Source organism: Scleropages formosus, chromosome 24, assembly GCF_900964775.1.
Source record: "Scleropages formosus chromosome 24, fSclFor1.1, whole genome shotgun sequence".
Classification (NCBI taxonomy): Eukaryota; Metazoa; Chordata; class Actinopteri; order Osteoglossiformes; family Osteoglossidae; genus Scleropages; species Scleropages formosus.
This window is the reverse complement of record NC_041829.1, coordinates 11,906,818-11,921,535: the sequence shown is the minus strand read 5'-3', so window position 1 is coordinate 11,921,535 and position 14,718 is coordinate 11,906,818. Positions and strand designations below refer to the sequence as shown.

General features: G+C 43.2%; 2 protein-coding genes and 1 non-coding gene across 8 annotated transcripts in view; all 3 read right to left on the bottom strand.

The window, feature by feature from the left end:
- Positions 1 to 2,402: 2,402 nt before the first annotated feature.
- Positions 2,403 to 8,206, bottom strand: nifk (nucleolar protein interacting with the FHA domain of MKI67). The gene is made up of 6 exons (XM_018726417.2): positions 7,967 to 8,206; positions 6,632 to 6,760; positions 6,090 to 6,198; positions 5,799 to 6,010; positions 4,594 to 4,656; positions 2,403 to 3,557 (listed from the first exon to the last, which is right to left on the bottom strand). The coding sequence occupies exons 1-6, from the start codon at positions 8,084 to 8,086 to the stop codon at positions 3,249 to 3,251; spliced, it is 942 nt and encodes a 313-aa protein (XP_018581933.2). The 5' UTR covers positions 8,087 to 8,206; the 3' UTR covers positions 2,403 to 3,248.
- Positions 6,431 to 6,554, bottom strand: LOC114909449 (small nucleolar RNA ACA64). Its single transcript, XR_003797322.1, has one exon. It is a non-coding gene; the product is annotated as a small nucleolar RNA ACA64 (small nucleolar RNA).
- A 3,419-nt stretch (positions 8,207 to 11,625) lies between the features above and the next one.
- LOC108918934 (uncharacterized) overlaps positions 11,626 to 14,718 on the bottom strand; it is a 31,505-nt gene continuing 28,412 nt past the window's right edge. For all 6 annotated transcript variants that reach the window (XM_029248920.1, XM_018726577.2, XM_018726578.2 and 3 more), the window contains exons 6-8: positions 13,488 to 14,005; positions 13,132 to 13,277; positions 11,626 to 12,720 (exon numbers count right to left, since the gene is read on the bottom strand). In XM_029248920.1, coding sequence (XP_029104753.1) covers positions 11,922 to 12,720; positions 13,132 to 13,277; positions 13,488 to 14,005 — 1,463 coding nt within the window. In that variant the 3' untranslated portion in view covers positions 11,626 to 11,921. The remainder of the gene's footprint in view (positions 12,721 to 13,131; positions 13,278 to 13,487; positions 14,006 to 14,718) is intronic.

Below are 14,718 nucleotides of genomic sequence, written 5' to 3'. Positions count from 1 at the left end.
TTAGAGTCACCAATTTATGTCAAACCATGTCTTTGGAGTGTGAGAGGAAACCAGAGCACCTGGAGGAAACCCACGTAGATATGGGGACAGCAGGGATTGAACTGACACACTCTAGCTACAGCTCTACTCAACACACCATTACAGCTACACTACCAGATTCACATTAATCTTACAGATTTACATGTTGCTATTTTGCTGAGGCTTTTCTCAAAGCACCTTGAAGTGTTAAGCTACTGATTTAGCCATTTATATTGCTGGGTAACTTGTACTGGATCCTTCCAGGGTCTATACAACAGAACAGGAAGTGGGATTTAAACTTACAGCCCCTTAGTCTAAAGACCATGGCTCTAACCACTATGCCACAGCCTCCAGCAGTATAATAAATCTGAAAGCTGACAACAATAAGATATCAGGTTCAAGACTATGGGCTTTGGGAGTTCTTAAGGTAAAAGTAACACCTACACAGTGGAAAATGCAATGCTCTTCTCATACCCTCCCCTAAACACAGAATGTTTATGTTAAGGTTAAACCCTCTTAAGTGTGTAATAGTCATATATTAAAACTATTTTCCATTTCACTGTGCTTTGCAAATATATAGTGTGAACTTATAGTTGGGAAAATAAATTGTCATCTCATTCTTTCAACTTAAAGTGTCCATTCCCTTTCTCATCTGCTTCCATGTGTTTTAGATTTTGATTACTCTGCTCACCATTACTAATTCTGTCTTTTGCAAACTCGCCATCCATTGTCAACCACCTTCAAGGCACGGAAAGTTTCAAAGCCTTTCGGGGCATTGCACCTTCAGACGAACGAGTGCTGAAACAGTCACATGGATGTGTGCTGAATGAAGCTTCAGATGTCATCCATCACATGACTTTTGCCAATATGATACAAGCTTTAAAATACCACTTTGGAATAAACTGCCGTGTGGTTTTTGACAGAAGCTCGGGAGCTCCGGTGTTGCTGTAACTCACAACTGTTCTGGCAGAATTTCTCTAGGAGAAGGGTGTGGAAACCACTTTCAGGGTTTCCACACCTTTCTCGGAGAGAAATTGTATTGTAATTGAAATTGTAAGCCGCTTTTTCAAATCTTAAGAAATTTCAATAGATATAGGCAGGATACTTACAGAAAGGGTGACCATATATGACTGAGTTGGACAAGTAAGACAGCTGGCAGCTGAATAAAGGGAAAACTTCGGCTCGGGACTTCGGCTCTTGGTTAAACATTTTTATTTCACCAATCAAATAAAACAACTCAGGAATTCCCAGGATTAAACCAAAAGAAATGAACTGAGACACATTCCCGATTCTCTAGGACATAAATCTTTTAATTCCTCGGGGGAGGTAAGACAGATGGTCTGTGGGGATTGGTAAGGTCAAGTCGATCTCACCAGGTCAGGAGACACTCGGATTCACCCTCGTTTGACCCAGGCCTGCTGCTTTGGCTGTTGGCGCTTCTCACACCTGCAAAAGGGTTGCATTCTTTTGGGGAAAAAGGCTAAAAGAGCTGTGCCACTCAAAACCTTCTCAATGTCTAACCTCCCTAGTCTCCCTCCGTACCCTTTGGTCCCTTGGGAAGTGAGGGGATGAGCCTCAGGTGTGAAGGATGGGGACAGCACTCCAAAGTTGCCACCTTCAGCACCAGGAGCTGTCCCCATCCTTTACACCTGAGGCTCATCCCCTCATTGCTGACCATAAATGGGTTAGGAGTGAGGAATTCTAGTTTTAGTTCAGTGTGCAATACATTAAATTTTTTTTAGCAGTAGTAGTATTATTGTACTATTTTGCAACTTAATTCTGTTTGTTAATCAGAATCAGACACATTTATCCAGGCAATGCTTTCACATGGTAGATACGATAGTCGCACTACAGTTAATTGAACTTTTTGTAGGACGTGAGTTAAACACTTTGTAAAGTGACACACAAACTGTGCTCAAATGAGTTTGCTTTTAAAAATTTTTGAAGCACAGTGACTGGGCCAATTATGACACTTGCTGTCTTGAGAATGGATTTCCAAGGCTTGAATTGTAGGGCACAAGGAAGCTTCTGCACACCATTTAAATCACATGTATGTAAAGGTCATTAGGTACAGTGCAAGGAAAGGGACACTTACAGATAATGAATCATTTCTCACAACAGTTTCGGGAAACTATGAGCTTATAGATGATTCAGTTTAATACAGCACATGTCTTAGTAACAGTAAAATGGTCACCAGTAATTAGGATTAAAGGATAACTTTAAACAAGACTACATATATAAATTTATAGAAGCTGAATATGCATGTACGCTAAATGCAATAATCATTCAAGTAGCACTTTTCTCCAAAGGAACTTACAATTATTTACCCATTTATACAGCTGGGTAATTCTACTGGAGCAACTCAGGGTAAGTACCTTGCTCAGGGGTGCTACATCTAAAGGTGGGAATCAAACCTGCAACCTTTTGGGTCTAAAGGCAGCAGCATTAACCGCTACAATACATGTTGTAGCAATTTCACGTTACACCTGTTAAAACTGTTTTCAACAGAAAAAGTTAAACATTGAACCAGGACAAAGTCAGAGTTTGAAAAGATTTTTAAAATCTTGAACATTCTCTTTAACTGTAAATGTTTATCTCTAAATGTGTAGGACTGAAAAGATGAACACATTCACCCCTTGAACAGAGTAAGCAGCACAATTTGTGCATTACATCAACCTCTGATATTAAAAGACAACTAAAACATGCTGGGGTACTGTCCACGGAGCTTCAAAAGTAAAAAGAGATTCGGGGAAATAAATTTATAAAAACACTTTTTAAGGTAGTAGTTTGAACAAAGTGACTTTTGGATGCAGCCTGTGTGTGAATTTTTGGCAAATTGTGTCAAACAGATTTCCTCAAACACTCATCGCTCTGAGAGCTCCAGAAGGGGTACAGATTTTACCAAGGGCTTGGGAAATTAAGTTATAACTAAAGGTTGACGATAAATGTGCGTAACACGATAGGACAACAGAACGACAGCGAGAGACAGAGTCGAAATTCAAACTGATGTACAGAAACACTAATTCTCCTATAGATAACCCCTTATGACGGAAGCACACACACAAATTGTTTCAAATATAACATCATTTACACAATAACTTGGAACTCAAAAATTTTACATTTACAAAACCTTCTCACAAGCATAATTTACTTGAAGATTGGGGTATTTATGAAAGTATTAAAAGAAATGTGGTAAAAGAATAAACTTTCTCCATAGATATCAGTCCAATTCACATTCGTCTCGATTTACTCTTCTTTCTGGATTTTACTTTTGATGCTGGCACAGGTGAGGTTTTGCCGATTTCATGACTATTGCTTTCACTACCGTGATCAGTGCTATCATCAGCATCTTTACCACCATCATCACCACTCATCTGTTGTACAACTTCTTCAGTGGTCTTTTTTTTGCCTTTAGACTTTGGCATCGCCACAGCTTTGATGATAATTTCATTATCGTCATCGTCATCATCTTCACTGTCACCCATTCTTACGCTCTTCCTTTTTTCAAGGATGGATGGTGTGCACACTGGCGTGTCATCCTACAACACAAAGGACAGTCCATGTCAGCCAAGCAAGGGTAGGCGGTTTATTGATTTACATATATACAAGTATATAAAAAATGTATTTGATTGATTAAAATCAGATTTTAAAAAAAATCTGGAGCATTCTCCATAACTCTAAATGATTATTTTAATAGCATACACACACACACAATAGCAATATTACCAAAATACTTTTCTCCCTGAAATTCTTTAAAATTGTACTGTTTTAAAGGTTAAAAGTGATGTCATTGATGTGGAATCCATGACTGCTGTCAACTAACTTTTCTGCCACTGCATCCTATGCAAACATACCGCGTGTCTTCAGCACATATGAACTAAACTTCGGAAAAGGCTTGGCACAGAAAATGCAGCAAAACTTGTGTTTCTCTTCCAGGCCCCAATCAAGAACATTGAGCTGGGTGAGCTATAAGTAAGCTGTACTTCTAGTAAAACTGGTGTCTGTGAATGAAGAATTATAATATCATCACCCAAAAGTAGTGTAATTAAATTTTTGTTTCTTGATGCGTCATAAGCGGTTTAAATCTGACATGTGTATTACACACTGTGGTTTAACTATCCTAGAGTCCTTGACATTCAATTCATAAGTAATGCCATTTAATTAATTTCTCTTCTTTCTGTTGATCGTTTTCTGTAATTTAAAGTTGTTCTCTAATGCTTCTAGATATGTTACCAAATAAACCTTCCAATAGTTGATGAAAAATACTGGGGGGGAGAATCAGAAAACGATTTAAATCAACAATTAAAAAAAAAAATTTGATTTAAATCAGTGGGATTTAAATTGGGCAACCCTGTAACCATTTACAGTAATAAGTGACTCCAAAGTCAGGTGTACATGCTTGTCCCTTTGAAGAGTTCACTGCATATGGCCGGTGAAAAAGCTCAGCCTTGTCCTTTTTTGTAGCACATTTCTCTTATCCAAGACAAATGATACTCTCGCCAATTCCCCACAGGCTGTAGAACCTCAGTCCTAACTTGTCCTGGGTCCTACATGCATCACAAGTTCTACACATACCTGACTGCAAACAGATTCATCACCATCTTCAGACCGTTTCATTTTCTTCTGAACTTGGGCAGCCTTCAGAAACAAAAGAGCAGGCTTTAGGTAACAAGTTATCCAAAATATTGTGCAGCAAGACCATAAATTCTGAGATTCACAGTGGGGGGGCATCAGTTTCCATAGAAGTATTACAGTTAAGCAACTCAACACATAAAACTACTACAATTCACTGCTACAATACACAGCTGTAAGTCCAATTCACACATATCACAGACACAGTATGTAAAAAACACAGTCACAGCAATGGGTTTAACTATTTTAGTCAACATTTCTCTGTTAAAATTTGTAAGTATAGACCTTAGTGCCTTATCAGTATTTAAACATTTTTTGTCAAACTAACACGAATACATGAACAAATAACTATATTTGTGCAGACACAACAGAAGATCTCATCTTGGTTGCTGTGCAGTCAGGTGATGCGCAAACATTCGCCTGCTTTCCCAGAGGATGCAGTGCTTTGACTAAAAACATCTATGAGTGAATTAATGTTCTTCAAAGGCTGCAAGATATGCGTGTCACCCTCAAAACTTTATTTATACAGCAGGGTAATTTTACTGGAGCAATTTAGTGCAAGTTCCTTGCTCAAGGGTACTACAACTGGAGGTGAGACTCGAACCTGCAACCTTCGGGGCCCAAAAGCAGCAGCTCTAAACACTACACTACACTACCCCCTGCCCCAAAGCACTACCTTCTAGCTACCAAAGTGCTGCAGATACACATATGTTACAAGCCTTATTCACTGGCTACAAGCACAAGCAAGAACTATTCAAAGACCATGATGCTTATTGAGCCAAGCAGCAAAAGCTTTAAATCTCACGAGCTGCTACACCCCTACAGTAGCGCTGCAGCCAAAAAAAAAACCTTGTAGGTGACCATCTCAGCCACTCAGAATTACCCATCACCCTAGACTGCTGATGTAAAAAATTCCCATCCACCTGTAAGAGCTGTAGGATTCCAGATTTTATCTCATCTCCCAAAAATCAAGACATGGCACTATTTTCATACTTTGATATAAATATCAGCTCTAATATGCTCTATTTGCTGAAGCAAAAAAACGGCACAGTGAATTAACTGCATTGTGGAGATATGTCTGCTAACTGAAAAAAATGTAAATTAAAAATATTTTTAAATTTTGCTGAAGAACAAAATAACAGACGTACAAATCCTGGGAAATCGTAGTCGATGCCCTTTGCTGCAAGCCTCTTGCGCAGACTGGATTCTTTGCGCAGGAGTTTGGAGGTCATGCGCTTCACGGCCTTCGGCGAGCGCTCGTTGTTATAGCGCTTCACAGCTGGGAACGACGGTTTCCGAAATTCTCTTTCGGAGCCGACAAACAGTGCGGCGTGGACCTTTTCTGGCGGGATCACATGACCTATTCAGAAACAAAAAGCTCGACTGTCTCTCAAATGACAAACAGGGGCGTCATGAAAAATTAACATACAGAAACTTACATTTTAGCAGTTTTTCACCCATCAGATAGTTGTTCATGGTTTCTGCAACGATCTTGGCCACTTCTTCACACTGAAACTCTATAAAAGCATAACCTTTGCTCCCTCCTGTCTGTAACACAAAAGTCAGCACTCAGGAAATAGATCAATTTATTCTGACAGAGCGCTCTTCGCACCACAGTGACAAGAGTGCTGAAAAATAATGTACTGAAATAGGACAATAATACAGTAATTCAGATATTTTGGGTCTTTCACATAGCTGATAATAATGACAATGATTTTCTTTAAAGGAAAATTATATTCAGAACATCTTTGCGCCACATATCTAGAGCCTAAACCTAATGAACTGTAGGTACGCGGCTTTCAACACTCCACTACACAAGTGTCGGAGAAGTTTGTACCAGCTTCCTGTTGGCACAGTTATCTTACCAAAGACAACTGACTCATCCAAGGTAATTTTCAGACTGTGCCACCACACATATCCATATCGTACAGCCCATTCCATCATCACCGGAGACTATGTAAAGTACAGACTTACACATTACCTTTTTACTCCTGGACAACCGGAGCCGCAGGACCTCGCCAAACTGTTCGAAGTAGCCCTTCAGCTGGGGCTCAAAGATGCCTCTGGGAAGGTGTCCGACATAAATCACTCCTGGGGTCAGAGATTCCCTCTGGCAGACAGAACAGTAGTTTTGCCAACAAACTCAACAATGCTCCACTTTTCTTGCTGCCAAGACAAATTACCATTACTATTTATTTGACCGCTTTGTCCAAGGCAACTTAGTGTCGAACAATCCACTTTACAGTGATTTACCAACATATACAGCACTGAATTATTACTGCAAAAATCCAGGGTAAGTACCCTTATATTGGAGAATACTGCAGCAGGAGCGGGGATTCAAATCCACGGAAGTGCAAAAACATGGTACTTAAACGCCACACCAATTGTTATCCATTAAAAAGGCGAGTTTGTATTATTAAAGACTTTCAAGCAATATTTTATAAGATTATGCATATGAAGCATTTGTGCACAAATAAATGTCAGTCTGCAAGCATAAATCAGGTAGTATATAAATTTGTCAACTACATTACAATGGAAATGCACTCTATGAACCTTCACCTGGAGCCCTAGGCCCCCCCCAACCCCACCCCAGGTCTTTCACCTGGAAATTTTTTTCCCCATTTCCTCAGTTTCCAGAAGGCTTGTCTCAGTCCAAGTCTTTCAGAGCCCTCACTGAGTTTCAAATTCTTTGCCTGCTTATTACTTTTGCACAACGCATGTGTGTGTGTGTGTCTTTGTGAACTGTTGGGCAGAGCTCTACACGAACAATACAGTTTATAAACACATTTCTACTGAATTTCATACATGATTTTATGTCTTGTTGGACTGTGTCATCAGCTTTAGAATTTCTGCCTGGCCAAGAGAGGAGGCCGCAGGTTCGAATCCCACCCAGCTGTACCCTGAACAAGGTACTAAAGTTACTCAGCTGTATAAACGACTAATAAATAATTCTAAGTAGCTTTTGGGGGAAAAAACTAGAGTAATGTGTGAACACGTTCACTTAGGCTAGCACATCATCATGATTTTTACCTCATGATCCCTCGTGTTCTTCCTGCGAACGTTACGTGCCCGGTTGAGTTGTTGTTTCGCGAACGACGAACTTTACGCACACACAGCCAGTAATGATGATTAATAACAAATAATATAATTCACAGTTAGACCGAGCTGGAGTTATTTCTGAGGGAAACAAACGTCGCTATTTTCGCCAACTCCCGCCCCAGACCAGAGCACAGCCACAGCACAGGCCACACGGAGCAGCACCGACCGCACCGTGACGTGACTGTGAGTGTGAGTGACCCGGCCGTACGGTACGTACCTTCCTCCTCTTGCCTTTCTTCGCTTCCTGCACTTTCATCCGAAACGTGGTCTCGGCGCTCGGATCCAGAGCCAAGAGGCTTTTTGCTGCCTTCGCAGCAACCGGTTCGCTTTCGGCCATGTTACAGCGCGACGGAAATGAACTGAATTTAACGAGTAAATGACCACGCCGGAGGAGCGCGCCGCACTGGCACACAGCACGCGCTCGTACCACGTGGCTCTCGTTCTCTCGTTCTCTCGTTCTCTCTCGCTCTGGTGCTTTGAATACCGCCGAGGTTTCCGTGCACGTGCAAGGCTCGTGCCGTTTCCGTCGAGCGCCCCCTCACGCTGGGAGGACCGCGCGCCCCATGAACGCATAACGTTGACGCTCGATGAGGCGGTGCGGGAAGCTCCATGTCCCAGTTCTTCCGAACCGGACTGAAAAGATGATTTTAACGCGGCCCTAGAAAACGTTGCATTAATTATCTAGTTTGTCTGACTATCCAGGACGTTTCTGGCAATGCTTTGGGCAGTTTTTGATACCGGCAAAACTTTCCGAAGCCCTCAGAAAGACCCGTTTACCTCACGTTAGCATCTACACTTTCAAACAGGCTCAAAATGCCAATAAATGTTTTCAGCACATTCAGTCCTTTTGTAACATGATGTTATAAATATATTACAATCATTATAGTTCCAGTTCGTTGGTTTTTGGAAGTTCTCAGGGTAGAAAAAGACAAAAGTCTGACTACTGGCAGTTTCTTTTGGTCTGGAGTGCAGGCGACATGATGTGAATATTCTGTATGTGAGAGGTTTTGTCTCAGACTTCACATATGCTACCTCAGTGTCTTCTGGAGAGGACAAATCTTTCATCTGACTGTCCTCCTTTTTACCATAGGAGGACATCCAGTAAGACGCAAGAGGAGTGCGAACATGTGCGAGACAAATTCCTCAAGACGAGGTGAATGGGCCTACTTTCTTACAACCTTCTTTCATTATCTCTGTGTATAACTGTTTCATATATGTTATTTCAAGACCCCATAATTGTTTAAATCCGGTGTCAATGGACTAAAATCGTAGGACTGAATGTTCCTCATCATTCAGCCACTGTCATGTGCTGCCCCACATGATGTTCAAAACAATCTTTTTTTTTCCTCTACAGTTCTCTTGAGGTAACCAAAGAGGTGGGGCAGTACTTCAAAACACCTACCTTTGAGTTTGACAGCTGGTGAGTTCTTCCATAACTGTAAGAGTGTTTTTTTTGGGCAGCAGAGCAGCACAGTTGTCTCATAGCGCCGGGGTGGTGTGAAAGGACATGGGTTCAATCCCCGCTAAGTATGTGTGGAGTTTGCATGTTCTCCCTGTATCTGCATGGGTTTCCTCCCACATACATGCTGTTCAGGTTCACCCATAATGAGTGAGTGACAGAGTGTGTGTGTTTCACTGATGTATGGATGAGTGACCCAGTGTAAGTAGTGTATCTAGCAGTGTAAGCCACCACGGTGAATAAGGTGTGTGGGCTGGTAACTCTACATAGAGTTCATTGGAAGTCGCTCTGGAGAGAAGCATCTGCTGAATAAATAAATGTAAAATACAGTGTATTAACATTTGGGAGGGAAAAATGCAGAATACAAGCACTTGTAACAAATGTTCAAAGGTTTTTATTGAATGGATGAATTGAAAGTGTGCTGCCTATATTGACACAGTGCCTTTTGGGCTTCTGGCCTGCTGAGTGTGACCACACTGGGACACCGTGTCAGTCACTATGGATAGGACAGTTGCATTTACAACACAGGAGAGGCATTTTTATGAAAAGGCTGAAGTTACTTACTTTTCTATTTTTTGTGCCAGATTAGCAGTTTTACAGAGTCAGAATATGTTATACAGAGAGATATTCACAAATCATCTCTAAAAGAATAAGAAGGAAGCTCAGGGACTGACAGTAGTGATGGGTCCATTTAATATTGTCGTGTGGTGACCTGGCTTCTTCTACTGAGTCCCAGCCACGGCACAGTGATCTCATTGTTTCAAGTATGTTGTGTTTTCTGTGCTTCCGCTTCTACTTGACCAGACAAAACATGAACATACACCGGACTGCCATGAGTGCGTCTGAGAAGAAACATGAAACCAAGATTAAAGCTTTGTTAAACTGAAAAGAGGACAAGGTCTAGGCAATACTTCTTCAAAACAGCATTCTTGTGACATCAACAGAAATCCACACGTATTTAACTGGTAAGAAAAAAATTACAGCAGCATTACTCCAAAGTTTGAGGGAGAAAGTTACATGCCAAAAAATAACCTGATCTTCAGCAATGCTTCTAAATCTGCAAGCACTGCCAATCTGGTCATCCATCCAGTTACACCTACTTTCTGAAGAAAACAGACCTCCAGCATGAAAAAGATGGATGAGGTCCTTCCCAAAGAAGAGAACAACCAGGACATCTATAAGCGATGGCAACAGAGGATGTCAGAGTGCTTCCCTTGTATTGAGCTACGGTGGGACAGCGGTTCTGAACTAGGGTTCTCTGGACCAAGGCGATTGTGACTTTAAACTCAATGTACATTTAAAAGAATAAGGACATTAGACACATGTCGAGTTGTAAGTGATGCATACACTGAGACTAAAGGGTACGGCAATCAAAGGCTGTGATGAAGAACTGTGCTGGACATTGCACAAAAGACCGAAATGTATGCCAGTGGTAACGGCTCAGAACACACAGCTGAGAAAACCCCTCCTAATTTAGAAGCATCAACCCTCAATTCATCAATGCCTCGCTGTGAGGTGCCTAGAAGTCGTCAATGTGCTGGTGAAAAGTCTGTTTTCAGTCAAGCCGATATTAGTGCTCTCACTGCTCTTAGAGAATCTTGTCACATCCAGCACATACAAGTGTCTGAAATAGCATCAGGGCTTCCGCAAAAACTAACATCTGGCTTCTTTCAGAAGCTTGATTATGAGCCAAAGAATATATATGAGCTGCCAGTAATTATTGCTGTTTCTGCCACAGTGAAGACAAAAGAGGGCCTAGCCCTGTGTGACCTCTTGCCATTTAATGATGGGTTTGCTGCTCATAAGAGAAGCAAAAATTAGAACTTTGGAATATCATGTTTAGGCAACAAAACAAGAAAAACCAGCTATAGTGAGGTCTGTTTGAATTCTTAATATGCTACAACATCATTTCTTATTTGTGCATTTTAACTGGTACTGAGGCTCACCTTGTGTCTTTCAGTTCTGCCCTTGAACAACTACTTCTCCTTCTTTCAGCAAACTGTTTTGAGTCGGAGGCCAGCAAAGCCCATAGGTACATACAGTACTGTGCAAAAGTCTTTGGCACTTAGATGTTTCACAAAAATATTTGTTTCAGACGGTTATTTAATGTCTTCTGTATTAGTGTCAATGGAAAAGAGCATATTTTAGATTTCCAAGCTTTCCTTTTGCAAAAAGTTACTGTAATACTGTAAGGGTTTTGTATATCGTTAAAGAAAGTATACACACACACACACACACACACACACACACACACACACACACACACACACACACAGTCTAAAACTGCTTATCCCAGGTGGGGTCACGGTGAACCAGAGCCTAACCCAGCAACACAGGGCACAAGGCTGGAGGGGGCGGGGACACACTAAGCTTTGTAGGAAGTTTATTAATTAAGAGCATTATTTTTGGATGCATTCTTACTTTACAGCTTTTTTCCCCCAACCAAGTGCGTAAAACTTTTGCACAGTACTGTACATCCCTTAGCACGCCATGTATCTAGATGGCAAATGCTCCTTGATAGCATGAGCTTTTGTACAGAAAAACTGAATTGTAACCCCATAATCATCTGTTTTCCTTCACAGAGAGGAATGAGCCCCATCTCTACTTTCTGTAGCTGTGACAGGTTTTAGTGCACACATTAGCATCAGGATGAGGGGACTTTCTGTTTAACAGTTCTTGGACTGGAGAAAGCTGAGTGCTCATACCGGGTGCCTCAGGACCGGTTCTGCGCAGTGTTTGTCATAATGTTAGGGAGGGCATTGCGTCTCTTCCGCCAGGGGCCCAAATCACAAGAGTACCTCTTAATCTGTCGGAACCACTGCTGTGTTCGGGCCTTGTCTGCGGCGCGGAAGACAAAAGCTTCACGGGGAATCTCCAGCAGTTCAAATGTGTCATCGCAGTCAGGGTTGACGGACACCACACACTTGCTGAGACGAATAGGCTCTCGGAGCACGGCAAACTTGCCACCACTCTTGTCTTTGATGAGCACCAGAACACCATCCCTCACGAGCTCCAGGGGATCTCCACTTTCCAGGGCACCCTCGCTCACTCGTGGAGTGTACACCATCAACAGGCTCTGCACATTCTGGAACTTGAGGGCCCGGCTGCCTTTCTTCACCCACTGGCCATCGGTGGGTTGCGACAGCTGCAGAGGCCCTTCCATCACAAAACGAGTGCTCTCCCGGGTCCAGCCCACCACTTTTAAGGACACCTCCCGCATCTCCACATTGGGGGCCTCACGGTTCCTGCGACTATCCCTACGGAAGGAGCGAAGCGACCAGTTAGTGCCCTCTTGCCTAGTCTTCATGTTGATGTGCTCCAGGTGGGACTCCACATGACTCTTGGCCTCCTGTAAGCGGGTGTGGTCTGGGTGGTTCTTGGTGGTGGCCTTGCCAATGCGGCTGAGCAGCAAGGGGTACTTGGTAACCCTCTGCAGTGGTGCAATCAGGAAGGAGCGCAGGTTCATGCGCCGCAGTGCTGTGTTGTCATTCTGGGAAGCGTCCAGAAAAATTCTGGCAGTGAAAGGCAAGAGGAGACGTCAGCAAGAGAACATTTCAAACTCTTAGGTTGTAGCACACGGGAACACGCCAAACCGAAGGCTAAGCGTCAATTCGAATAATGTGCTCATAGCGAGAGTGAGATAAGAGACCTCAGAGGCTGCTGAGCCTAAAAATAATCATTACTTATGATGTTCTCAAAATACAGCTTCAGTTATCAATTATTCATGGGTTTTTGTCTGTTCCATTACAGAATAACACCCATCAGCTTAAGAACGCTCCAGGGTAACAGCTGTTACTTAAGAGGTCTTCCTTTGAAAACTCAGTGGCCGGAACACAACTAAGGCACAAGCACGTGAGATGTGAACATGTCATTTCCAACCAAGCCAAGCCGTACACTCCAGAGGGCAGTTTGGCACTCCATACCTGAGAAGCTCCTTCTCCTTCTCCAGAGTGTTCAGCATGTTGACGGAGGTGGACTGTTGCAAGCAGTAGGTCTGGAAGGCAGGTAGCATGCTGACAAACTCCAGGAAGATGTCCCCGATGCACACTGTCAGGAGATCCTCGTCACCCTGTGTGCCAGCGTATTAAAGAGGTTCACTGCAACACTGCACTAACATGGAGCACTCAAAGTACACTCAGAAGGTGCACGAAATCACCTACGCTGCCATTAGTAAATAGCAGCTACCTTGAGAACTACCCAGCAAATGGTGGAGCACCCAGAAGTCCAAGGTCAATGAACCTGTGAGAATTTCAAGTGGTGTAACATAGTCGTGGTTCACCTGGTCAAAGGCCTGATCGATGCTGTGCTGCAGACGCTCGGTGAACTTTTCATTCACGCTGATGAGCTCCTGCACGTTGCCAAAGACCACAGAGAGCTGGTCGGTGGTGAGCAGGCTGGCACTCTGCATGGGGTTGTAGAACTCCTCGTAAATGATGCGCAGGTCTTCGCCATAGCTGCACTCGGTGTTGAGGAGCTCCAAGATGGCCTCCTTGCGCTCCATGCGCCGCTTTGAGCACTTGTCACACATGCTGTTGCTCTGGGTTGGCTCGCACTGGCCACAGTCTGAGCATGGCTGCTGGACTTCCCAGGTCAAGAGAGAAGCACTGGCCCTCTTCTGAGCATAGGTTGAGCTGATGTCGGTGTGCTGTGACTCCATATCTCCCTCACACTCATCAGCCAGCCCCACCACTTTTCTATTGCTGCTCCGGTTGCTCAAGTTGCTCCAGCGAAGTTGTGGCACATTGGCCAAGTCCAGACGTCCAGGTTTCTTCCGCAACTGGCCCTCAACTTCAGGCACTGAGGAGTAATTACACAAGCACATAATACATGGAGTTTGATTCTCAACTCTACAAGTAATTCAGATACTACTAGAGTGTCTTAACTATTAGTATTTATATGCTTCCAGCATAAACTGAGCATTGAAAGGGTGGTCTTTGGTTCAGATCCCCACTCCTTTTGCAGTACCCAAGGTATTTGTCACGCCCACGCCCTCGAGCCAAATGACCGCACCTGCCCCGAATCAGAGCCACAGAATATAAAAGACGCCGTCCCGGTTCACCTGGTTGCGGAAACTCGTTGAGTCAAACTGCTTCTTCTGCAAAAGTCAAAATAACCCCACTTATCTCTTCGTCCCTCTTCGCCCTTTGTCCTTCGTTCCCTGTTTGCTACCTTCCTGGTTTCAGATCTCCTGCTTTGCCTGATCAAATAAGATTCCGGTCCCATCCCAAGAACAACATCTGTGCCTCAAACAACCCGCACCTGTCCCTGACTACGGTCCCAGATTGCTCCTTGTCTGTGCTGCAATCAATGAACCCGCGATTGGGTCCACACCAACTCCTCGGTGTCCTTCCCTCGTCCCCGTGACAGTATTAACCCTGAATTAACCCTAAAAACAATATAACCTCACTTTTTCATAACCATTTTTCCTTTTATTGGTCACAGTGGTCTGGAGCCTATTCCAGAATTCAGGGGCACAAGGCTGGGGAGAGGGGGATAAACCCTGGACAGGA

Bases quoted from the DNA above. Each gene is read 5' to 3' on its own strand.
- nifk (XM_018726417.2), bottom strand. From the start codon at position 8,086: ATGGCCGAAAGCGAACCGGTTGCTGCGAAGGCAGCAAAAAGCCTCTTG. The intron at 6,761-7,966 runs GTACGTACCGTA...TCTGTCTGCCAG, and splicing joins AGAAAGGCAAGAGGAGGAAG to AGGGAATCTCTGACCCCAGG. The intron at 3,558-4,593 runs GTATGTGTAGAA...TTTGTGTTGTAG, and splicing joins ATGAATCTGTTTGCAGTCAG to GATGACACGCCAGTGTGCAC.